At 37.0% G+C, this 24,957-nt stretch overlaps 2 protein-coding genes across 5 annotated transcripts in view; one reads left to right on the top strand and one right to left on the bottom strand.

The window, feature by feature from the left end:
* LOC124605110 (protein LSM14 homolog A) overlaps positions 1-1,899 on the bottom strand; it is a 157,418-nt gene extending 155,519 nt beyond the window's left edge. For all 4 annotated transcript variants that reach the window (XM_047136562.1, XM_047136563.1, XM_047136564.1 and 1 more), the window contains exons 1-2: positions 1,666-1,899; positions 1,244-1,398 (exon numbers count right to left, since the gene is read on the bottom strand). In XM_047136562.1, the coding sequence (XP_046992518.1) occupies positions 1,244-1,398; positions 1,666-1,786 (276 nt within the window). In that variant the 5' untranslated portion in view covers positions 1,787-1,899. The remainder of the gene's footprint in view (positions 1-1,243; positions 1,399-1,665) is intronic.
* Positions 1,900-2,055: 156 nt separating this feature from the next.
* The window catches only part of LOC124605111 (cytochrome c1, heme protein, mitochondrial), a 39,422-nt gene continuing 16,520 nt past the window's right edge, over positions 2,056-24,957 (top strand). Inside the window, exons 1-5 of the mRNA XM_047136566.1 lie at positions 2,056-2,161; positions 2,456-2,506; positions 9,123-9,271; positions 9,354-9,486; positions 17,357-17,521. Coding sequence (XP_046992522.1) covers positions 2,087-2,161; positions 2,456-2,506; positions 9,123-9,271; positions 9,354-9,486; positions 17,357-17,521 — 573 coding nt within the window. The 5' untranslated portion in view covers positions 2,056-2,086. The remainder of the gene's footprint in view (positions 2,162-2,455; positions 2,507-9,122; positions 9,272-9,353; positions 9,487-17,356; positions 17,522-24,957) is intronic.

Below are 24,957 nucleotides of genomic sequence, written 5' to 3'. Positions count from 1 at the left end.
TTGCTGATTTTTATCTACCTTTTTTAAGGTAAACATTACTATGTCCACAAAATGAAGCCGATTCAGGTTTGACCCATCAACACATTCTATTGCAATTCCAGTTAACGTGAAAGCTTAGAACTTCTTGGTTGATCTAGAATCTGCTTGCCTCATTCTTTCAATTCTAAATCTGACACTATCCTGATGCCTAATGGAGTCTGCAATAATGACAAAGAGTCTCCCATTTGCTAATGTATATTGAATTAATACTTTCTGAAGGCTTTTGTTAAAATAAGAAGCCTTTCAATATTATGATTCCCAGGGATTGTGCTAACACACTCACTTCCAATTCAACATTTGAAGGGTCCATTACACTACAGTCACTTATAAACAGTAGCAACTAAAGAGAACCTACAAGATGACAAATGAAATTTATGTCTGTTCTTGCTTAATCATGGACCACACCGAGTGCACAGCAGCTTTTAAGTTTACATGCAGGACATCAATACAATAGAACAATTTTCTTCCATGTCTATTTTGCATTAGACATAGAACAGCCGATTTTTCCTGAAACTGCTTGGCACATTTAAATTGAACAACAGGCATTACCTTATGAGGACTTATCACCTGCACTAAAAGGTCATTTAAATCACAAATCTAAGTGATAAACATTTCAGTGAGGAGTCCACTGACGACTATGCCACATGTAAATTTGAGTGGCACATGCATTTTGAGGATGAGTTCACATTAAAATGAGTTACAGCTTGAAACTGCCCAGAGTTATTGAATGGCGTTTACTTTAACCAAAAGGCCTGGTCAAAATGTTTAGTACCAATTACATGACCAACACAAAAATCAACAAGTGAAACTTTCGTAATGTAACGTGGATTTATATAAACGATACAGCAAAAGTAAATGCTATAGTAAGCCTCAAACAATAGTGGAGCTTACAATTTCGCACTTGGCAACCCACGGTTTCTAATCGATGTATAGTAATAATTACCATCATAAAAAGCTGCGAAATAAGCATTCCTAGTCCGCAATCTGCTGAAACTGAGAATTTAAGAAAAATCTCTTAAGCAGCTTCATTAAATGCAGGTAGCCGTTTCAATGTTGACAGCTACTGCCTATTTATTAAGACTGTTTACAGACAGCCTAAGAAAAGTAGCATATGCAGCGCGTCCAATGATATCAGATGCATACGATGATGACGGGGGACGGAAAAGCTGGAAACTTACGGAACTTCCAATAGTTTTAAACTTACCTGAACGATGGCAGGATCATTTGGAAGAGGTCCGACATTATTCACCACTCTAATGTCTTTTATATCTGAGCCGCGAAACAAGATGTAATCATAAACTTCATTCTGGGGGGCGACGCGATACTGCGTCTCCCGATCCTCCGTCCCAAACGAGCGGACTAAAAATTGTGGAGAAAATATTTTCCGCGTTTAATCTACAGGTACTAACAAATTTCGTAATATCTAAAGTAATTTCATACACTTTCATTGCACGAATTTCCTAGAGACACGAAACAAAACACATCTGAAAACATCTGTCAGCAAATGTCATAAGGACTATGGCTAACTGATGATTAAACGTTATTAGCCTACGTACAAGTAGGTTTTTAAATACACATACATAAAATAATCACTAACTGTTACAAAATACAGTCAGATCTTTTTACCATTGGCCAAAGCAATTGTGCACTCTTGTGGATCGAGAGTGAATAATCTTCCTTCATAACGTATATCTGCCTTCGATATCAAACTTATCTTGCTTCCAAGTTCTGGCATTCCGGTACTCATGTTGTATACAGATCGTCCCTGCAATCGTCAACTGCGACAGTTCACAACTCCCTTCCGCATCTGCACCACAAATCACAACTGAGCTTCGTCGCACGCAAATGGCGACCAAAACTTTTAATGACGTCAGCTAAAGATAGAGAGCGCATTTAAAATAAAAGCTCTTTATCCGCATTCATACAGCAATGAATGTGCAAATAAAAGCAATAACTGATTTTATAAAGGCTATTAACATATTTTTCTCAGCCTTAAAAATTAAATAACTTAAATTCCATTTTGACTACATTGGTAGTCCTTCTGTGCATGATGGCGGCTACTGTGGGTAGGGTTAGCGGAGTAAGGTTGCTTAAATCGAATTGTAATGTTTTACGATCTCAGGTGAGTCAATAATACATTTTCTCGTTGTGTATTTTAAGATGTTTTATAGGCTTATCCACAATTAAATTAAATGATTATATCCTTTCAAGCCCCCCCCCGTGCACATCACGGTAGCGCTAGATTTAGCTGAAGGGTAAAAAGGTTCATTGTGACATAATGGTGTGTATTTGATAATGAAGGAGGCCTTAAAACTCAAAATATGCACAGTCTTTCTGATACGTTGCAAACTACTATACTCATCACTTGGTTTGCACGAGTAATGGTAAGTTTTTCTGAATCGTCTTGTGCTTGCAGGTTGCCAGCATCTCCACCGCAAGGACGAGTTGGTCCAGAGGGAAAAAAGCGGTCAGTATTTTAGACCTTTAACTACTGTTGTTCATTTTTATTGTGCGTCTGTAGTACTTTCTTTATGGTGTCACGTTAATACAATCATTTTCTTTCTTTAATGTTTGTAACTTTTGCCCTCATGTTTTTTTGAACATGATTGTGCTAATGAAAGAAAACATTAAATTGTTCGCAAGAAAATATGATTAAAGTAATAAATGCGAATTCTGATTTTATGTCTGCTTAATTCGGTTTAAGTTTTAAAAGATGATTGGTATGATTTTTTTCTCTCCCTAAATGAAAATGATACAATAACTTACTACTTTCTATACAATCGCCAGCAGCATTTTTAAATATTATTTGGGTGTAGAGTGATCATTATTGTCTTCTGCAGAAGAGCTGAGATGCTGCAGTTAGTAGGATCCAAGGTAGAGATCACAGTTTGGTATGACCTATTTTTGTCATAAAGTGGGACACTAAATCTCCAAAGATGAAGCTGTAGGTGTAAAATTATTGATAAGGATTTACGTAGGTGAAAAGGAAAAGGCTGTGCCCTCATCACTGTGGAATCCGAAGGGCACATATTGCGACTTATCATTACCAGTATATAGGTGTAACCTGATAAGTTTCTCCATCACTTATTGAACTGTCTTTATCAAATTATTATATAGAGCCTTATTTATAGCCTCCTGAGTGTGTAACATGTAGAAAAATAAAAATACCAAATTCTCCTCCAAATAATTTTGTAAAGTCCAAGATAAATCATAAAAATGTTCATTTTTTTTAATTTCATTCACTTGCAGCTGATACTGAACTTACAGTAACAGCTAAAAGTGAATATGATGCTATTTAAAAATTTTAAACTAACTGTGGGCACTTATTACAAGAAAAAATTATTCTTAATTCACATATTTAGGTAATTATTGCCTTGATACAAAGTCATTAGTACAGTTGTTAGTCGTCGCTTGCAGGCGTGAGATAGGGGTTTAAATAAGATGACTGGACTGTGATCAAACCCAACACATTATATGAGGCATAAGTATCATGATTGCTTTTGTCTTTTAACATAAATAGCTTTTCTGTTTTCTCTAGTTCAACATTATGTCTGATAGAGCAACACAAGTTTAATATTATTAATGGGTGGATGTTGACCACTATGTTCCAAGTGTCTTTAAGACAAGTGCTGTGTTGCATATAGTTGTATATGCTCAGAGTTACCTGGAGAAGTATTTCAGAATGAATCGGTGAAAAATCCAGGATGGAATAATGACAATATTATAAAAAGCATAATGGCTACTCAACATATAGTGGTAATGTTGTTGCTGTCAGGTACAACAAAAAGACTACTAAAGAGGTGAGCTTTTGGCCAAAAAGCCTTCTGAATTAGACACCTCCCCACCCCCACCCCTCCACACACACACACACACACACACACACACACACACACACACACACACACACACACAGAAAAAGTAAACAATGATTTCTGCCCAACAGTAGAAACGAGAGGTTAATTCGAGGATGGCACCCCCCCCCCCCCCCCACACACACACACACACACACACACACACACACACACACACACACACACACAGCTGAGTGATATCACTAGTTCTTTATTAGAGGCATGCATTGAAATATTGTGCAGATAATTATATGTAATTAATGTGCCCAGGGAGGAGACAGCAGTCTTAATCTATCAAATAAGTTTTTTTATATTAAAAAAATTCCAGTCTAGACACCAATTTTTAGTATATAATTGCAGCACAGTGACTAATTTTGGTTGTTTTGTACAACCATATTCAGATCGTTGAAATCATTAAAAAAAAAAAAGTGGTGAACACACATTCAAAAGAAGTCAACATTAAATGTAGTCGTGTACTGAAATGCATTCTTATTGTGGCCAACAAGACTTGCAGTATGTAGTTAAAAACTTCATCATTAATGAGCCAGATTCTGAACCATAATCCTGTAAGAGTAGAGTAACAAAGAAGGAAAATTGTCGTTTGCATTAGTAAAACTTGCAGTGCTAATTACGAGCATATGATGAGAGAGTTGCTAATGCAGCTGACTACAACTGTGACATCCACAAGTGGTTGGGCTGTAAGTGGAGGTATTGCTGGTGGTTGATAGGTTTGATATGGATAGAGGTACTGATGTAGTCATATTTAGGGTGGAGGTTGAAGGTTTTGCATCTGTTGGGCATTGGGGAAGGTAGTGTTCAATAGCAGCAAGGCAATGGGCATTAGAGATGTCAGTGAAAAGGGATCAGGGATCAGTAGTGATAAGCAGGGCACAAAGTGGTAAAGGAACAGGAAGTGTGTCATCATTCCATCCTGGGTTTTTCATTCTGCATTTATAACATTGTTTCAGCTGCCACCATTGTCAGATCAGAACTTTAAATTGTAAGACAAAGTTGATACTAACAATGAACTTTCTTTTGCAAGTTTTAAGTTTTGAACCAATGACAGCAAGCAGAATGTTACAGATAAAGACACATTAAGCAATTCAGACAGTTACATTCACAAAAACTAATCCTGTCATTTTCTGTGACCTTAGAAATGTGTTGTGAGTAAGATAATCTAAGTGACGGAAACAACACTGTAAAACTATTGATGGCAGTGAGTGCTCTTTTGAATCATATCTGTAAAAGAACTTGAATGACAAACACAACAGAGACATTGGTAGAAATAAAACTAAAATTGTAGTGAGGAACAGGAAATAAGGTATGCTTAGAGATTCAGTACACGGGCTGTTTTTGTTTCCGGCATGTTTGATGCCAGAGGCATTTACATACTATTTTAAAAATGCAGTGTTTGATGACCATTAGTGGCTCAGGCATAACCAAAACATGTAGATTAATGGATATAATTGGGTCACAGTCATACAGAAACCTGTTAAATGAGTATGAGAGCTATGTTACTTAACTATTTACACATAATGAAACTTGATATTTAAGAGCTATAGTTGCCCATGTGTATAGCTATCAGTTGCTAAGTCAGTCAGAAACATCAGTTTAGTGTGCTTTGTTAACATGCTCATGAAAAATGAAATTAGTTTACTTGCTTTGATTTCCTAGTATTGCAGCAGAATCCTTTGGGCTAATGCATAAAGGTCAAATAAACACTACTAAAACAAACATTATCAGTATTTTGAGAAGTTTATAGCCAAACTTACTTGTAGAAGCTTTGTCAAAGAACATTCATATGGGCCAGTGCATTTACTCTGTGATGGCATTTGGGGTCATTGAAAGACAAAAGTCTCTGATGCACAGTGATTTGAAAATATTTTTTATATAAACTTTGTATCCTTTTCTAAAATCAGATTCCCCCCCACAAAGACTTGGAGCGGGGAATTGAGAAAACCCTTAAGTGTTCATTTTCTTCCTGTTGATATAGGGTCTACATTAGTAGCATATGGTATCAGTTAATTGGATTTAGTCTTTCCTTCCAAACTGTTTAATTTTGTGCATGTTCTGTGTATATTATTCAGGACAGCTCTGTATTATGTGGAAATTTTCAGACAGTTTACATACAAAGTAAATTTTTTTGTGTGAAAACATGGCTAAATGCTGGGTATTTACATAACTGTTATTTTTATCTGAGTCTGCTGTGAAATTTGATAAATATAACCCAATATTATAAATACTGTCTATGCAGAAATTCATGTGAGGAAGAGGAGGATGAGGAGCTGCGAAGTAGAAATATAATTTGCATTTGTTTTCAAAACTTCCATTTTCAAGCAGGTCTCCACTATCTGGCTTTTGAACCCTAGTTACTCTTTCCAAATCATGCCTGATCCTTCGCAGCAAACCTTTAGAGGAGAGTAAATGTATTGTGAGACTTGTTAAGTGTAACTTTTAAGTAGTTGCCCACATAAAGTTAAAGAATGGACTTGAGACATTTTCCTTACATCAAATTTCTCTCTGACATTCCCCAAAATATTAGGCTATGTGACATCAGTGAATGGAAGTTTGCAAAGCAAGTTAATTGTTTAACATTTTGCTCAGCAAATTCAGTAATTACACATAGAGCAAATGTAGCTAGACTTAATCATTTGAGAAGATTTTGTCGTGTTTTCCAAAGCAGGGGCTGATTAATATGTGTACCTAGAAATTTAAAGATTTATTTTCTTTTTTAAATTTCCTTTCACACATACTAGTAGCATTGGTGTTAATTGTGATGATAATGACGCCTTATACAGAATTGAATGAATAGAGTATTTCAGCAAATTACAGGTATCATTTATAGAGAACCAGTCAATAATACTTTCGAATATTTTCTTCTTTGCTCCTTCCTTGTTGCAGCTGTGTTTTGCTTTATTATTGTGATTGTAGCAAATAGCATTATTTCTGCTCTACTGGAGTAACACTGAAAGTGACCAGTACATAGAAAGAGCAGGAGTGGTGCCAGAATTGAATCCTGTGGAACATCAGTATTCATTTGTTCCCACTCACGATCAGAAGATTCATCATGGGACCTGCATTAGCTAACAAGACCATTTGCCCCCATCTGTATTTTTGGTTGGTTGATTTGGGGGAGGGGACCAAACAGCGAGGTCATCAGTCCCATCAGAGTAGGGAAGTTGGCCGTGCCCTTCGAAAGGAACAATACCGGCATTTGCCTGAAGCGATTAAGGGAAATTGTGAAAAACCTAAATCAGGATGTCTGGATGTGGGTTTGAGTCCAGTGTGCTAAGCGCAGTGCTCGGTTTGTTTATATATGTGATGAACCTGGAATGTCAGTCATATGATATGACTGTTGAGACATATAAGGGTAACTGTTTTATGACCAGAATGTATTCAGTAGTATTCGTTTGTATGAGTGACCACTTCATAATGTGATAAAACTACCCATGTTTCCACTACAGTTGCAGCCAGTCTTCATCAATCTCTCTAATGAAGGCTGTCTGCAATGGTAATTGAGTGAGGTAGTTTATCATGACACACACAATCCCAGTAGAATGTTATTAAAGTCAATAAACATATTTCCTTTCACAGTTTTTCGAAGAAGTTATGAACTTAAGGCTGAATTTTTTGCTTGCAAAAAGTCATATTGACAGTAAAGTAAGGAGGAGGGTCTGCAGCTCGTGGTCGTGCGGTAGTGTTCTCGCTTCCCGCGCCCGGGTTTGATTCCCGGCAGGGTCAGGGATTTTCTCTTCCTCGTGATGACTGGGTGCTGTGTGATGTCCTTAGGTTAGTTAGGTTTAAGTAGTTCTAAGTTCTAGGGGACTGATGACCATAGCTATTAAGTCCCATAGTGCTCAGAGCCATTTGAACTATTTTTTAAGGAGGAGGATGCCAGTTTTGGCAATTTTATTGCACCATTTGTTAGGGGTTAGTGAAGAGGAAAGTGTTCAGCTCATGTGCAATGTGGGTTTCAGAATAGATAATATTTTAAACAATGTTCAAAGACTAGTTGTACTTAACATTTTAGTTACTTACTTGCTTTCTGGATAAAGTATTCTGTGTACATGTTGTGAATTGCTGCAACAAACAAGCCCACTGGAAATCAAGGGATGAAAATAGGTGAAGTAAGCAAGAATAAACTCATTGTAAGTGCTAGCTGTAGATAATATTCTGGTATTAAAGGTAACTGTACTCAGCTTCTATGGAACATTCTAAACCTGGGCTTTTATAAGAGCTAAGAAACGTGGTGTGTGTACTTCATTCACCAACCAACCACTGGAACGATTTAGGAATTGAGAAATTTGATTTATTGTTCTTTTACCTATAAGTAAGAGTGGATGTATGTGCCGATTTCAATATCAACTTCTGTAACAATTAGGGTTGTGTTACCCACAAGGTAGACAGATTTAAACTGAGTTGTACAGTTGTTAGTAAGTGATTAATTTACATACTGCTGCTAAAAATCTAAGGGTTTTTGTTGTGCTAGCAAGTAACCAAAATGAAAGTGATGACTAACACAGATATTTTAAAACATTGTATTTCTTTTTGGGGAACTTGAAGTTCTAATGGAATAAAAGTCACTGTGTGAAGTGACATTTTCCTCAGAAAATATATTTCAGTATTAAAATTTAACAAAGTTGTGTGTACCATTGTCCGCTTCACAAGTGTCTTGAAAAACTTTCAGGAATAAAGCTATGTGTACCTGAACTAAATGTAACCTGTAAGCATATGATATACTCTCACAAAGCCTAATTTCCTCCACCAAGTTATATTCTGGTGCTGACAGTACAAACTAATTAACAGTAATGTATTATTCAGAATAAGCATTGAGTAATTGTTCACTTTCATATGGGGGAGGGGGGTCAGTAATGCAAGGTAATAACTGATGGACTTTGAATGCAAACTTGTGGCAAGCTTCTGTAACACTCACTACACCCAAGCATTGCACAGAAGCTCAAAAGAAAAGGCAATTCAGTATACACGAGAATCACTATCATATTCATTAACTCAATTTGATTTTACTATTCTCCCTGGGAAATAGGCAAAATAATCAACTCTTTTAAAACTGAAAATTCCTGGATGAATAATACATAAAATAAAGGAAAAGCAGCTACTCGCATATAAGCGCACGTGTGCGCTTAGGTAATTTTTTTTTTTAAATTTTGCTGTAAAGTAAAATAAAGTAGAAAGAGTGTATGATTTTTTTTTTTTTTTTTTAATTTTTCACAGTTGGTCACTACAATCGGCATTGTAACGGGAGGAGTCGGCGCACTTGCCATTGCTCTTGATCGATCAGTAAAAGCAGCCGATCTAGACTTACACCCACCAAAACAGCCATGGCCCCACAATGGTCTTTTTCAGTCTCTTGACCATGCCAGGTAAGTACTTTGTTTGTGTCTGTGGTGTGTATTAAAAATGTATGTTACCATATTTCATTTTCAAAAATACATGCCTTTGCAGTGTTCGCCGGGGATACGAAGTTTACAAGCAAGTGTGTGCTGCATGCCATAGTATGAAGTATATGGCATACAGAAACTTGATTGGTGTTTCTCATACAGAAGCAGAAGCTAAAGCGGAAGCTGAAGAAGTTCAGGTTTGTGGTTAATTCTATTTCAGAAGTACAAAAGTAAAAAAAGACAGTTTGCATGTAAGTAATAGGTTATTGTATGGAGTGTAGTAAAAAAGAACTTTGGCTGACCTTACATGCATAGGTGTAGCTCAGTGTTGGGTACTCACCTTTTATTCACAACTATTTCCTTTGCAATAAACATAGGAACAGGGAAAACTGACTACACTTCTGTGCTTAGTTTGATCCCATTTATTAAGGCATTCCAGAGCTGCAAAACAATTTGTCTTTGGAAACATTCAACAGCTGTCGCTATTAGCAGTTTAATGCCCTTACTGTGTGCCCATCTGGGACCTGTCTAGTCATTTAGCACATTTAACTTTCAGATACCAACTGTGTTACTGTTTTTGTAGATATCATCATCCAGTGTCAACCAAACACGACAAATATAGAATAATATATCATAGATGTGTCGTGTATCTTTTAGTCATGAAATAAACTGCTCAAGAAAGTTCTGTACAATTCTCGTGACTTCATAGTTCATGTGTTTTGCATCAAAAACCTCATTCTCTATGCTCTTCTGGCCTCAGGAAATTGGTATGTGTAGCCACCAGTGTAATGGAAGTGAAAGTAAGCCTGCGACCTAAGTGCAGGTCAGTGGTGTACAAGCTGCGTCTGTAATTGTGAATGGGGCAACGTGTACGCTGTTCAGTCAGCTGGCATACCTTGGGGTGTCGTTCCGAGCTTAAACTACATGTGTATTTGGGGGGGGGGGGGGGTCGGCGTTTGTGGTTATTTTATGGCATGGATGGTTGTGAGCAAGTGTAGTTTTGTGTCGAACTGGCATGCACCATAGCAGAGTCATTCAACATCTATCGTGAGGCACAAGCCACTGCACTTACAGTGGTGACACAATGTAACAGCAGCAGCTTTAGACTACACTCCTCAAATTATGGCTCATAGTTACCCTGATGACGATTCGGAGTACCATGTGCTGCCTTTTAGAGGCAACTGGGAGGGCTGTATCTACACAGGATTACACAGCAGCCTGTGTGTGATCCATTTGGCCTATTGGTATCCCTTAAGAAAGACAGTACAATCCTCCCCCGCACTGCAGGTTTGAAAAAGTTGGTCAGAATGAAATCTTGATTTTGGTACCTGACAATAGGCATAGATGAGTGTGGATGCAGGCAGGTACTGTGACGAATCAAGCTGGAATAATTTTTATTCCCCTCTTGTTTTGCCATCTGCCTCCTTAAATTCATTTTTTCAGGTTTAACTAATTACATTAATACACATGAATATAATCTGCATTTTTATGAATGAGAAAGATTGGCCCATAGTTTTATAGAATGTAACACCAGATCTAATATTGTGCTTAGTTTTATGTATGTAATTGGTTTATTCTAATTTATTTTGACTGTTCCTAGTTAGTATCTTTTGTTATAGGGTGAAATCGGTAATTGTTTCATAACGTAGATTCTATTGTTGACGTATAAACAAATACAAATTCTGTAATAATTGTAAACATTTTGAAGACGAAATGCTAGTATTCATAAAGTATCTATTTGGCTCTAGTCGGAAACATGGTAGCAAAACCTGCCCTTCATTAATTCCAAAATAATTAACAGCTTTGTCAAAAGTATTGTTTGTGTTTTTACATTTGTTAATTTCATGATTTAAACAAATAATTCGGCCTAACTCTTGCAGTAGAAGAAACGGTTAAAAAGATGCAATTTTTTGATGTATTCAGTTAATTTAATGAGTTAAATTTTAATTGTAATTTCTGTAAATTTAACATCAAACAATGTGCAGTTTCAGCACCTGTTATTTTGATGATATATAAGGGTCCGATTTTTGGTCATGAGACAGTCAGTCCCATGGCTGAGTTTCGGACGAGAAACCTGTGCTGGTTAGAACAACAACAATGCTTCATATTAACTGTGGAATATGTGTTAAACAATTAGTCCATGTGTAAAAACAGTGACAGTGTCTGCTCCGTATGTACCTGATTATTCTTAAAGAACTATGAACTTTGTGGTTAGGTTTTACTGCTTGTTGATGTTCAACAAAAAACTATTGTAGCAGTTTGTGGAGGTTCGCCTACAAACTATTAATGAGGCTTTTGGAAAGTTTAAACAATAGTGGACTGGCCATACATAAATAACTGTGTATCATTAGGGGGCTGTGTAGACAGTAAAAGTAAAAGACTGTGCACCGCAACTGTGCATATGTCGGCTACATTATTTGCAGTAGTCAGTGTCCAAATTACAAACCTCATATTTCAGCCAGTGTAGCCACGCAGTATGTCGACACTGAGGACAAATAAACTAACAATTAAAAGTAGGTGGAACTGCTACAGTACCAGTGTATGTCTCAAGAATGTCGCCCCATGGTTTCATCAGAGATGGTGGTCATTCGTGTTACAGACTGGAATTGTGTATGTTTGTTGGACACCTCACGTTGGTATTGGAGGGCTGTGCAGTATCGGGAACAGGATCCTCTAAACCTTTTGTTCAGCCTTAAAATTGACATTTTGGTGATAGTGTAGTCTTTTCAGATGATATTTCATTAACACAGGCACCCATCTCGTGAACATGTTCTTCCAGGAAGCAGCACCCCCAACCAAGCATAATGACCTGCAGCATCTGCTGACATATGAACCTTGTTGATAATGCTTGGGGGCTTGTTGAAGCTTGCAGTGGTACATTTTGGAAACCCCTTTCACATACTGCAGGGTCACCTTCGAAGAATGGACAGGCTTCAGTAGCAATGGCTTATCCACCTTGCAGACAGTATGTCAAAGAGGATCATAGCATGTTACTGTGTGTTGTGTGCAACAACACCAACAACACAGTATTGAATACTATCCAGCTGCATATTTTGAGTTTACAAATGGAGAAAGTTCTTTATTAATAAAATTAAGTTGCATAAGGTTTGTTCTTTCAGTTATTGGTGCCTTTGAATATAAGCCCACACAGCATTGCAGAGATTCATGTAGTTTGAAATTTCTTCTTCTCGACCTCCTCTCCCTACTTCACCCCTTCCTCTGTCTCATACATAGTTTTGATCATTTTTTAGTACTAAATCACCTACAGAAAGGAATGTTTACAATATGGGTTTGCAAATTTTCATCAGGGTTGTGTTTACTTCAAAGACATTAACCATAACCTTTTGCTTTCCTTAAAAAAAATTAGTGTAGTATGATGGAAGAGGATTGGTATGAGCTGTACCGGTATCTGTAGGCATCATTAGACCTATTGAAAACTGCAGTAAATTAAATTTTGCATGAACATTTAGCTGCAAAAAAGGCTCATGGAAATTGGTCTGTGAAAAGAATTGAATAGTCCAACTGAAGAAATGCATCATATGCAGACATCATAACAGAGGATGTAACTTGGATACATTTGTACAGACTGGAAACTAAGCAGCAGTCAGTCATTTGGGTGTTGCGACAGGGTGTATATGGCCCCAGACAATTGGCAAAAACTCAAGAATTTTTCATTGTTTCAGTTTTCAGTTAAATTTTTGTAATTTTGAGTAGTAAGAACTGATACTCTAAAAAAATAATTTTACTACCTGGTAATACTGCATTAGTAAAACATAAATGAGGGAAATAAACCAAAAGCAAAACTTAAGTCGCAAAGGAAATGTGCCTCCTCTGCCATTTACAACAACAAAACACAGTGCACACACAACTGTCTGCCACCAGCAAAATGTTTCAAAAGCTTTAGGACGAAGACTATGCAGTGCTTTTGATGACCGTGATGTCACAACGGTTTACATTAGGTTCATTTGAGCAGTTGCCTGCAGGCTCATGCTCATGCGCAGTTGAGTCTTGTATGAGCAGTACCTTCTCCCGCTTATGGCTATTAATGTGCGGCTGTTAGCTGTATCAGCAGTAGCAACAAGGAGCCAGATGCTACCCAGAAAAATTTTTCCGATGCGCGCAGTCTGCCAGATTCACACACGCACAGAGCAGTCTGAGTTGTAGTGGGAAGGGGGAAGTCTCCATGTGACCCATTTTTAAGTTCAGTGATTTTGCTGTTTCCTCTTTTACAGTCAAATGAAAACAAAGCGGATTCCTGTAGCCGAGAGCTAGCAAGTGAAATCGAATACAATCACATAATTATGGAGGGCTAAACCGTGTTAGTAGTTTCAATTTTCTGATTTTATTTTATTTCCTTGTTTTTGGCAGCCAAGCATTAACTGCCTTGCAGAACAATGAAGCTATTTTTGTCGATTTGCTAAAGAAATTTGTCTTCTATTAATCTTTTCCGCAAAGGCAGTGATTTTATTTGAAATGAAGTGTTTCATTCCACACTATTGGCTAGGGTCAACTGTTTGCTGAATTACAAGTGCCCATTTTTATGTTCTGGCATTGTATGCTGTTACACCGTATTAAAGAACCAAACATGAGATAATACAGTACTGGTATTCCAAGAAAATGTGCTGCCCGAAAACCACACTGGAAAGCTTAATATCAAGTTGGCGGTCTACTTCTTTGTGAATTGACAAACGAATGTGCACTTTAAGCTGAATTATTTGTTCTAGGATGCTTACAAAATTCCAATGCCCTGATCACTGTTTTCTTTATGATGTAATGTAAGATCTCTTAATGCTATATAGGTACAAATGTGGGCTTCCTACATCATAGTAACTGCGCATGCACAGTAATGACATTTTCTGGTGCTCTCTGATAACTGTTGAAATTAATTCTAACAGGTCATGGGAAAATGTTACGAATGACGGTTGAAACGTGTTACTTTCAATGTAAACTTCATTTTACTCAAGATGAGTTATGTTACATGTGCAAATGTGCTTTGAATTTCTTAAATCACATAGCTTTCGATTCTTATTTAAAGCTTAAAACTTTGAGGGCCAGCTACTTACAAAAATTTCAAGCACAGAGGACCAGACATACTTAAAAGTTTACTGGCATACTTGTTGTGATGTATCTTAAAGTGTAACAAATGCTAAGAAAGATCAATATTTTATGGTAAAGCTTAGCTTATGTTGTAGCTACACTATGTATATTAATTTAAACCATAAACTTTCTGTATTTGTATGTTGGTGCTACTGAACAGTTACATTGCTATTGGCTGACTATATCATGTGATCTATGCTCTGAATATCTATCATCTGCTGGCAAGTCCCATGACATGAGCTATGATTGGAATACTAAAGCACATTGCAACTTGATATCATTGCTTTGGGAACTAGTGTGCTGTGTTTGGTGGAATTCAGATATGTACTTTTATAATATAGAAATATGAAGTGTACATGTTACTCCACATCCAAGATCTTTCCAAAGCACATGTTGTCTCCCTCTCCCCGCCTCTCCCTCCCCTTTCTTTCTACCCCCTTTTTTGGGGGGGGGGGTTCATTTTCTAAAGTGCTAGGAAGTTCTACACTGGCATATAAAACCTTAACCATTCAATGAATTGATAAGTTGTATAGTTCCAAAGGAAAAGTATATTGTCACTTAACACAGAAAAGGTGTAGTTTCACCCAGGAAAAGTTTTTTTTTTCCCCCTCTGCGTATACACTCTGTGCAAAATAAACTGAAACAAACCAAGGTGGTTTGTTGAGCAGCTGCTTCCAAATAAATGATTGCTTTAGACCACAGGTGAGCAATCAGTGGACTGGATCTGGCCCGTGAAAGAAATTTTTTCATTGGAGAGAGAACGAAGCATTCACGTTGCTTTCACTTGTGATGCATTTTTTTAAATATTTTCTATTCTGTTATTGTTCTTCCAGTTTGGCTTTTTTATAATTCAGCTACTATATGTGAAGTTCAAGTGATTTAGTGTTTTCAACTTTTGAAAATGAAGAAAGAAATGATGGTTTAATTTATTTAGCGTTACAGAAACATCCCATGCCTATGCGAGCAAACATCCTAATGACTTGCTTGTGGCTAAAATCACGAAGTTAGTGCTAATTGCTTGTTGACTGGGATTGGTTGTCTTACTGTCAGACTCTCATATTGAGAGTAGTAAATAATTTTTGTCCATTGCACACACATTAGAACACTGTAACTGTTGAAACTGAAGGTCATTTCTAGTGAATTAATGGCAACCAGTTGCTTTTAAAGTTGTTTATTTTGCCATGATGACATTTCAAGTTGCTTCGCACCTAATCTTCAGAAGTTTACATTTATTTACATGATGTGTTACTTTGTTTCTTTACTAATGGTGTTGCAGAAATTTGCAGTGGAAGTTTTCAAGACAGCTGTTGTTAAGTGTTGTAAGTAAAGAAATATTGTTCGTAACACTTGTGTATATAAATGTAGACATCTAAAGATGTGATGAATATAAAAACACAAGTTTAGCAATATCATTTGTTGGTGTGGTGTCAGGAAACGGGATGCCATTCACATCAGTGCGTTACCCCTTGAAAATTAATTTTACGGGTGCTATAGTTTTCATTTCATGCATTGGGAGTGCTGTTGCCACGTGATGGGACTGGCACCCAAGTTTAAGTATTTATAAAAATCAGGCCTGCGGATCACTGCTTTGAGGATCAAAGAACATTTAGTGTTGTATGGTATGCAGTTACTTGCTTGACCCAAGTCTTTTAGGAAATCAGGAAAACAGAAAAAAAATCATGCCTCACAATGAGAATGCTAGCTGTCATGTTCAAATGTGAATATTTGATGAAGGAAAACATCAAATTAATGCATTTTTATATCAAATTTAAAAAAATTGTGTACGATGAATTTATTCTGATCAAAAATCTGTTGAATTCTTCCAAAGCCATATTTTTGTAGTGCTGATGTCAGAATGGAATAACTGTTTCCAGAATTGACTTGAAAGCAGACAAATGTGTGTAAATTTTAAAGGCAAGGATTTAAGAAATAATAAAACTATTTGTTCAAAAACAATTTCTTCCATGATTTGTGTAAAACCTTAAAAGGTAGTCCATGTAAGAGTGCTGGAGGAGGATGTAGTTAAGTTGTTCCAGCCTGTAGAAGTGTTTGTGGGAGTGATTGGAGAATTTGGGCAAGTGTGAAGATTGCAAAGGAGTTTAAGTTAGCGAACCATGAAGGTCAATGCTTGTGACCTTATGAAAACATGTAGTATGCTGGAAAAGGGATTGCTGATCTTCACAAATGTGGCATACTGGGATGCTATCGAAGGCACTTTTCTGTGTGGAAGGCATCACAGCAACTGAAATGTGGGCATTGTTGACGATGGTAGACTTTATTTCAATGTAGGTACTTTTTGAGCCATTGAAGGGGTGGTTAACATCAGAGAATGTGGTTAGCTGAGACAAAGAGTACCAGGAAACATACAGTTGAGGAGATTTGAATTATTTTGAGGAAGGAGGGTAATTTCTTTTTCTTGTGTCCAAATCGTGAAACGTAAGCAAAAGAAGGGGCACAGGCTGATGGGTGGCAAGTAATGTTTCCTCTGTGTGGCCAGTAGACAGTTCAGCATGTGAGGAGGAGCCATAGGTATCCATAATGGTGTTAAAGATGTTCGTATAGCTTCATCTCTAAGCAGATGTGGTTGTAGGTGGGATATAAGAGGACATGTTGGTAAAGGATGACTATTTGAATTTGGAGGTGGCAGAACTGGGGAATTTTTTTTTGTAACTTCACAAATTATGGAGAAGCGAGATTGAACATAAGTAGTATGAAAAGGTTTTGACAGTCTGATGTATTTGCTGAGCATTGGAAAAGCAGGAAGGAATTATGATATTAAATGCAGTATAAACAGAATCCAAGTTCTATTATATCGTAGTATTCTATGTTTATAAATAGTCACACTTTTTTTAAAAAATGTGGAAAATAGAAATAATAGGGCAAAGTCATTGAGAAGATGACTTGCCTCTATAATTACATTTATTCCAGTTATTAAATTTCTTTAGTTGATTCATTTCTCTCTTCATATAGGTTCAGGATGGGCCTGATGATAATGGCAACATGTTCATGAGGCCAGGTAAATTGTCTGATTACTTCCCAGATCCATATCCAAATGAAGAAGCAGCTCGTGCAGCCAACAATGGAGCATATCCTCCAGACCTGACATATATAACATCTGCACGTCATGGTGGTGAGGTAAGATAAAGAACTGCAAGTTGTAGTTAAGACGAAGTGATAAATAGTAACAGCCTTAACATAATTTGTACTAGTGTATTGTTCAAATTTTCAGTGCCCAAGTGATCACAATTTACTACAGTACCACCATTGTATTTTATATCACAACTTTAGTTCTTAAATGCAGTAATGACAATATAGTTTTATTCTCATAATGGAAGCTGGAATGAAGTTAACCAATGCCTCTTAGGGGCATGTGGTTATGAAGGCAGAACCCAAAAAATAAAAAAAAATTACCAATATGTATTTTCCACTGATGGAAGGAAAATGGGGAAATTAAAACACTCAACCTTAGAATTGCAAATGGTTTGAAAGATATTAACTGTTGCCTATATTATAGATAATTTCTTCATGAGGATAATATATTAATCTGGAAAAAGTTTAAAAAATTGAGAAAAGTGAGTGAGAAGTGAACACTGGAAAGCTGAGAAAGTTAATAAATTGGGTAAAAAAAATGCTGGAGGGGGTTAATCTGTAACCAGAAGTTCACAGTTTCTGTGCCAGGTATTATGGTGGAACACTGTTACATTGAGAACTGTTGACTGCTGCTGTTAAAGGTATGCTGTTCGATGTAAAAATTGCAACTTGATGCAGGTGGCATCTGACAAAATTCAGATTAGTGTGAAGTATGCTACATGCTTGAAAATGAAGTGGTTAGCATTTCATACAACCACACAAAGTAGGTAGGAGTAACAGCATCTCAGTGTTGTACATAAGGAAAGATTATGCAGTGGTTCTCTTATTCTAATATCTTCATTCATAAGAAGATGGTGTAAGGATGGAAACACTTACCAGCGCTTGTTGGAATTCACAGAATAGATCCCGTATTGGTCAGGATCCAATGGCTGTCAATGTGAAAATGGGATTTGGTTGGTTAAGGATGACCATACTCAATACCACCAAGGTTAAATGACCCACTTCACTACTGCCCAATAGGAGATACGAATCTGTTCACTAGGCCATGTATAAACCTACAGCCATGTTGTGCTCTTTTAGTTGAGAAGTGGCTTGCTTATAGCAAGGCAAGTATATACACATACAGCATGATGTTATTTAAAGCAACATGGACTGTCAGCAGTGATACTGGAAGCAGTTTGCTGTTTGTGTTACAATCACAAACGAGCTTGCTCAGCAATGAGACAACTCTGTTTGGTCTTCTTGTGAGCAACAAGGTCATTTTGGGACTGCACAAAATGAGGCCTAGTAGCACTTAGTAAAAAGTAAACAATGTTTCTTTACCCTGAAGCATATATTTTTCAACATTCTTTATTTCTACCTATTTACTGTGACACATTTAAACTGTGGGTTTAGAAAAATTCATCCTTTTTTGTTATATATTTGTTTTTTCCAGAGAGTAATACCCATGAATAATGAAGAGACAACCACACAGTTTCTAAATAAATTGATTGTATATACACCAGTCGTTATTCTGGTGACTGCAGTCTATTGTCATAGTGTATTATTGCCATAAAATTTATGCCAGTTAATTGTCAAATTATTTGGTAATTTTAGTAGAGCCTAAGAAAATAACATTCTTATGGGTTAATTTGTATGTGCAAACTGTATTAGTTATGCAGGAGAACTGGTTGGTATTGAATGCTATAATGTGTTGTTAAGTTCCATTACAAAAAAAAAAAAAAAAAAAACTATTCTATAATTTAACACTGGAAAGTCCAGGATGGAAGAACAACAGTACTATTCTATAATTTAACACTGGAAAGTCCAAGATGGAAGAACAACAGTATGGAAAGAATAGGTTGGTACTCATCACATTCAGAAGGCATTAAGTCACAGAGGGGCACCGTGATAGACAGCTAAAATATTTGAACTTTCAAAGGCACATGCTCTCTCTCTCTCTCTCTCTCTCTCTCTCTCTCTCTCTCTCTCTCTCTCTCTCTCTCTCCCTACACACACACACACACACACACACACACACACACACACACACACACACACTGACTGTGACTGCAGAGGCTGCAATAGAATCATTCTGCAGTCAACTTCAAATGCTGGTTCCCTAACTGTTTCTAATACTTTTTTCGTTAAAAGAATGTCATCTTCTCTCCGGGGCTTCCCATTTGAGTTCACGAAGCATATCTGTAATAACCATATGTTGTTCAGAACTAGCAACACACCTCTGAATTTCTTCAGTGTCTTCCTTTAATAATACCTGCCTGGGCTCCCAAATAGTTGGATAGTGTGGAAGAATGTATCACACACTAGTTTTGTCTACTTGTCTACACGGCCTCCTTTATATATGAGCTACACTGTCTTAAAATTTCCCCGATAAACCAAAGTCAGTCATTCACCTTACCTACTGCAGTCCTTGCATACTTGTTCTATTTCATATTGCTTTGCAGTGTTATGTGTAAATACTTAATCAATGTGACTGTGTCGAGCAGCACACTATTAATGCTGTATTTGAACATTAAAGGATTATTTTTCATATTCATCTGCATTAACTTACAGTTTTCTACATTTGTAGCAAGCTATCATTCATTATAACAAATAGAAATTTTCTCCAAATCGTTTTCTACCACCCCACAGTCACTCGATAGTGATTCCTTCCCATACACCACAGCATAACCAGCAAACATATCCTTGTCGCTGATGAACACTCACCATTGGAGACAACGCGCTGAGTCCATTTACTTATTAAGTCTCCAAGCCACTGACATATCTGGGAATGTATTCTATATGCTCATACCTTTGTTAACTGTCTTTCATGGGGCATCATGTCAAACACTTTCCGAAAATCCAGGAATAAGAAATTTGTCTGTTACCCTTTATCCTTGGTTCACAGGATATCGTGAAAAAAATGGCAAGCAGAGTTCCACATTAGCAATATTTTCTGTATCCACGTTGACTCGCAGACTGAAGTTTTTCCGCCTCAAGAAAATTTAGTACTATATTCACTCAGAATATGTTCAAGAATCCTGCGGCATACCAATGTTTGAGATATTGCTCTGTAATTTTGCAGGTCCTCCTTACATACAGAAGTCACATTTTCCACTCGCTTAGGACTTTGCACCGAGCAAGAGATAGATTGACAGTAAATGCATCCTAAGTGGAGGGAATGATGAATAGCACTTTCTGCAAAACAGAGTTGGGGTTCCATCCAGACTTAGTGATTATCTTATTTAGAGGTCTTTCAGTTGCTTCTCTATGCAGGGTCACCTGTTACTACAACCTCCATATGGGAATCTGTTCAACGGTCAGACAACAGAATGTTGGTATGAGCCTCCTGCGTGAATGATTTCTTAAACACTAAATTTAAATTTCTGTTTTCCTTTTGCCACCATCTATTGCCACACCAGACTGGTCAGTGAGTGACTGGATAGAAACCCTTGGCCTTCTTAGTGATTTTACTTATGACCAGAATTTGCTTGGGTTCTGTGCAAGACCTTTTGCTGAGGTATGACAGTGGAAGAAGTTGTATGCATCAAATATTAATCTTTTTACAGACAAAAAAATTCTTAGCAGCTTCTGCCTGTTGTCATTAGTGCATGCTTTCTTGACCAAGAGGCAGCATCATCTGTTTCCTTGGCATTTTCAGATTTTTGTTAGTAAACCACAGGGTGTCTTTTCCATCCTTAATCCGTATTCAGCACATACTACGGTAGAGTGCAATTTACAATCAGTTTAAACTCTGGTCATCATTCCTCTACGTTTATCAACTGGAGGTAAATGATGTCCATTTATTGTGTAAGTGGGATTCTAACAACTGATTATAGCAAAAATACCCTCCTGGCCTTCTTGAGGGTACTTATAAATGGTGGGAAAAAAAAAAAAATTTATAACTTTATTAAATTCTATAGTCTTTCCTAATTAAACTGATACATACTTTATAGTGTTTCAAATGAAAAATGACCTCTGTATACCAAATTTTAAAGTAACGGACATGTGTGCTGCCATACCCCCTGTATTTATGTTACAGAAACCAGTATTATTTCGAAAATAACTGTGAACTTTCTGTTTCCAGCAATTATGCGTATGATACATTGTATATGCTGGTAACAGTGCAGGTTTCTAGTGTCCAAATGATTATTTTTGCTAGTATTTACTTTTGCTTTGCTGAAGCAGTTTGTTCGCATGTTACTGAATGTATGTTGCCCAAGTGCTACATATATTCTTGGAAGTACATATCCTTTAGTGTCCAATAAATATGAAAGTCGATAAAAGGAAATTCCATGGTAACCAGTTCACAAACAAAGCAAGCCACACTGTTGAAAGTAACCTGTGTATCAGTTCTTCAGGGAAGAAACTCACTCATGGCACGCCTCCTGGTGATTCAAATTTTTGTTTTAACAGTGACGCTTGTTGTTGATGTGGGCATCGTATCTTCTTTGATAAAGGACGCGAAAGGTAAACAATGTGATGGTGTAGGCTGCCTGGAAATAACTGAACAACAAAGTAAAAGGAAGTGTTTACCATCAAAATTAGTTGTTCTGTGTAGATCCTGCAATAAATCTACCTCGAAAATGACTTGCAACATTGTGAATAATTCGTATGATGTGAATTTGAAGTTAGTGTATGCAGTGCATGCAATACGGAAAGGAAAAAAGGCTGCTCAAAGGTTTTGTGGTTTGATGGACCTTCCTCCTTCTCCCAATAGGATCAGCAAGTACATAAAAATACTTTTAGGTGCCTTGATTGTTGTTGCTGTTGTTGTTGTTGCTGCTGTTGTTGTTGTTGTTGTGGTCTTCAGTCCTGAGACTGGTTTGATGCAGCTCTCCATGCTACTCTATCCTGTGCAAGCTTCTTCATCTCCCAGTACTTACTGTAACCTACGTCCTTCTGAATCTGCTTAGTGTATTCATCTCTTGGTCTCCCTCTATGATTTTTACCCTCCACACTGCCCTCCAATGCTAAATTTGTGATCCCTTGATGCCTCAGAACATGTCCTACCAACCAGTCCCTTCTTCTTGTCAAGTTGTGCCACAAACTCCTCTTCTCCCCAATTCTATTCAATACCTCCTCATTAGTTATGTGATCTACCCATCTAATCTTCAGCATTCTTCTGTAGCACCATATTTCGAAAGCTTCTATTCTCGTCTTGTCCAAACTATTTATCGTCCATGTTCCACTTCCATACATGGCTACACTCCATACAAATACTTTCAGAAACGACTTCCTGGCACTTTAATCTATACTCGATGTTAACAAATTTCTCTTCTTCAAAAGCACTTGCCTTGCCATTGCCAGTCTACATTTTATATCCTCTTTATTTCGACCACCATCAGTTATTTTGCTCCCCAAATAGCAAAACTCCTTTACTACTTTGTGTCCAATTTCCTAATCTGATTCCCTCAGCATCACCCGACTTAATTCGACTACATTCCATTATCCTCGTTTTGCTTTTGTTGATGTTCATCTTATATCCTCCTTTCAAGATACTGTTCATTCCATTCAACTGCTCTTCCAAGTCCTTTGCTGTCTCTGACAGAATTACAATGTCATCGGCAAACCACAAAGTTTTTATTTCTTCTCCATAGATTTTTAATACATACTCCGAATTTTTCTTTTGTTTCCTTTACTGCTTGCTCAATATACAGATGGTTGTGTCTAAAGCATCTATGAAACGTGCAGTAGAAGAAACTGTAAAGATTAGTGGAACCAGAGACATTGCTGTTGCACTTGATGGGACACGGCTACATCAATCATCATTCCTTAAATGGTGTTGTAAATGCTACTTCTCTGGAGAATGGAAAAGTTGTTGATGTTGAGTGCTTATCCAAGTACTTCCTCGCCTGCCATGGTAACACTGAAGGACATATTGAACATTGATGTTCTAAGAATTTCTGTGGTTACAGTGCAGGTATGTAGTATGCTGGAGTGCTAAAAATATTTCAGAGGTCAGTGTCTGCTTATAACGTTATATATACGAAGTACCTAGGCAATGGGGCTCTAATGCTTTCAATAAAATTAATCAGTTCAATGTTTATGTTAAAACCTCGGTAACAAAACTGGAGTGTTGTGGTCATGTGCAAAAGAGGATGGGTGCTAGATTGAGGAACCTACAAAGAGAAATGAAAGGAAAGTTGCTATCTGATGGAAAATCCGTGTCTGGCCGAGGCAGATTGACAGAAACTGAAATAGACCTTCTTCAGAGTTATTATGGACTTGACATTAGATGACCTGCACCTCTGAATGATGTTACAGCAATGAGAAAAGCTGTATGGTCCACCTACTTTCGTAAGTTCTCCACAGATGTGCACCTTGTTCACAGACTTTGCCCTAAAAGAGCTGATTCTTGGTGTGGTTACCAAAGCAAAAGGGAGTGGTCAAATATCATAAGCATCCTCTTCCTGAGCCTGTTGTGAATGAAATAAAGCCAATTTTTAGAAACCTAAGTGACCATGTTTTGCTTAGTAAATGTCTTCATGGGGCACTCAGAATACAAATGAAGGTTTCAGCCATTGCATGTGGAAAAGATTACCCAATAATGTTTTTGTAGGACTAAATACATTAAAAGTCAGTGTACTAGATGCAGTGATATTTTTCAATAATGGAGTGATAGGAAGGTTGGAAGTCCTGAGAAATTTAGGCATAAAATGTGGCTCTAACATGGAAGATCAGTTGCTTGCGTGTGACAGACAATGGGTGCATAAAGTTGAAAGATCTGCTCTTCAAGTTACCAGAGAAGCAAGAAGTGCTAAAAGGAATGTCAAGATGAAGAAATGCTGCAGGATGAAGACTATGCTTTAGGAATGTTCTGAGGCACACTTTAATTGGACTCATATCTTCATTCGCAATTTCCCAAGAGTTGTATTTTTCAGAATTCAGGTACAAATATTTCCCAAAGTTTTATAAAGCATTGCTCTAATTTTTTTCTGTAAGTTGAAATAGTCCATACTCATGTAGCAGACCTAAGATTTATTGCCGAATCAACAAAATTATAGAAAAAAATAACTTTTTTTATTAGGAAAAAGTTATAAAAAATAAAATGTAAGTTATGATATTTTTTTATCCTTGTAATATACATAATAGGTGAAATTGAATATGTCTAGTACCTCAGCCATCATGTCAAGCAGATCTGCTAAAAATTTGGTCTCCTCAAAATGTATAACATTGGATTAAATGGTACCTCAATTTAAGGAAGCATTTTGGGGAAAAAATGCATCAATTTCTTTGTAATTTTTTTAATAGCCCTAAGCAGGTTCAGAACTATTAAAAATACTTCTTATTTGTTTAGAAAGTGTGCTGCATTACCTGATAGCAACAAAAAATCTGTAAAACATATACTTTATAAACAGTGCCTGGAAGAAATAGGTGTTGATTTTTACATAATATTGAGCTGGAAAAGTACCCTGTATCCTTCCTTAATTAACTCCAGTAAGCGTCATCACTGTGATGTAAACATGGTCACTGATCCCTGTCTCTATACTGACACCATC

Source organism: Schistocerca americana, chromosome 3, assembly GCF_021461395.2.
Source record: "Schistocerca americana isolate TAMUIC-IGC-003095 chromosome 3, iqSchAmer2.1, whole genome shotgun sequence".
In the NCBI taxonomy this organism is placed as follows: Eukaryota; Metazoa; Arthropoda; class Insecta; order Orthoptera; family Acrididae; genus Schistocerca; species Schistocerca americana.
The sequence above is the reverse complement of the archived record's forward strand: the minus strand, read 5'-3'. Positions and strand labels throughout refer to the sequence as shown.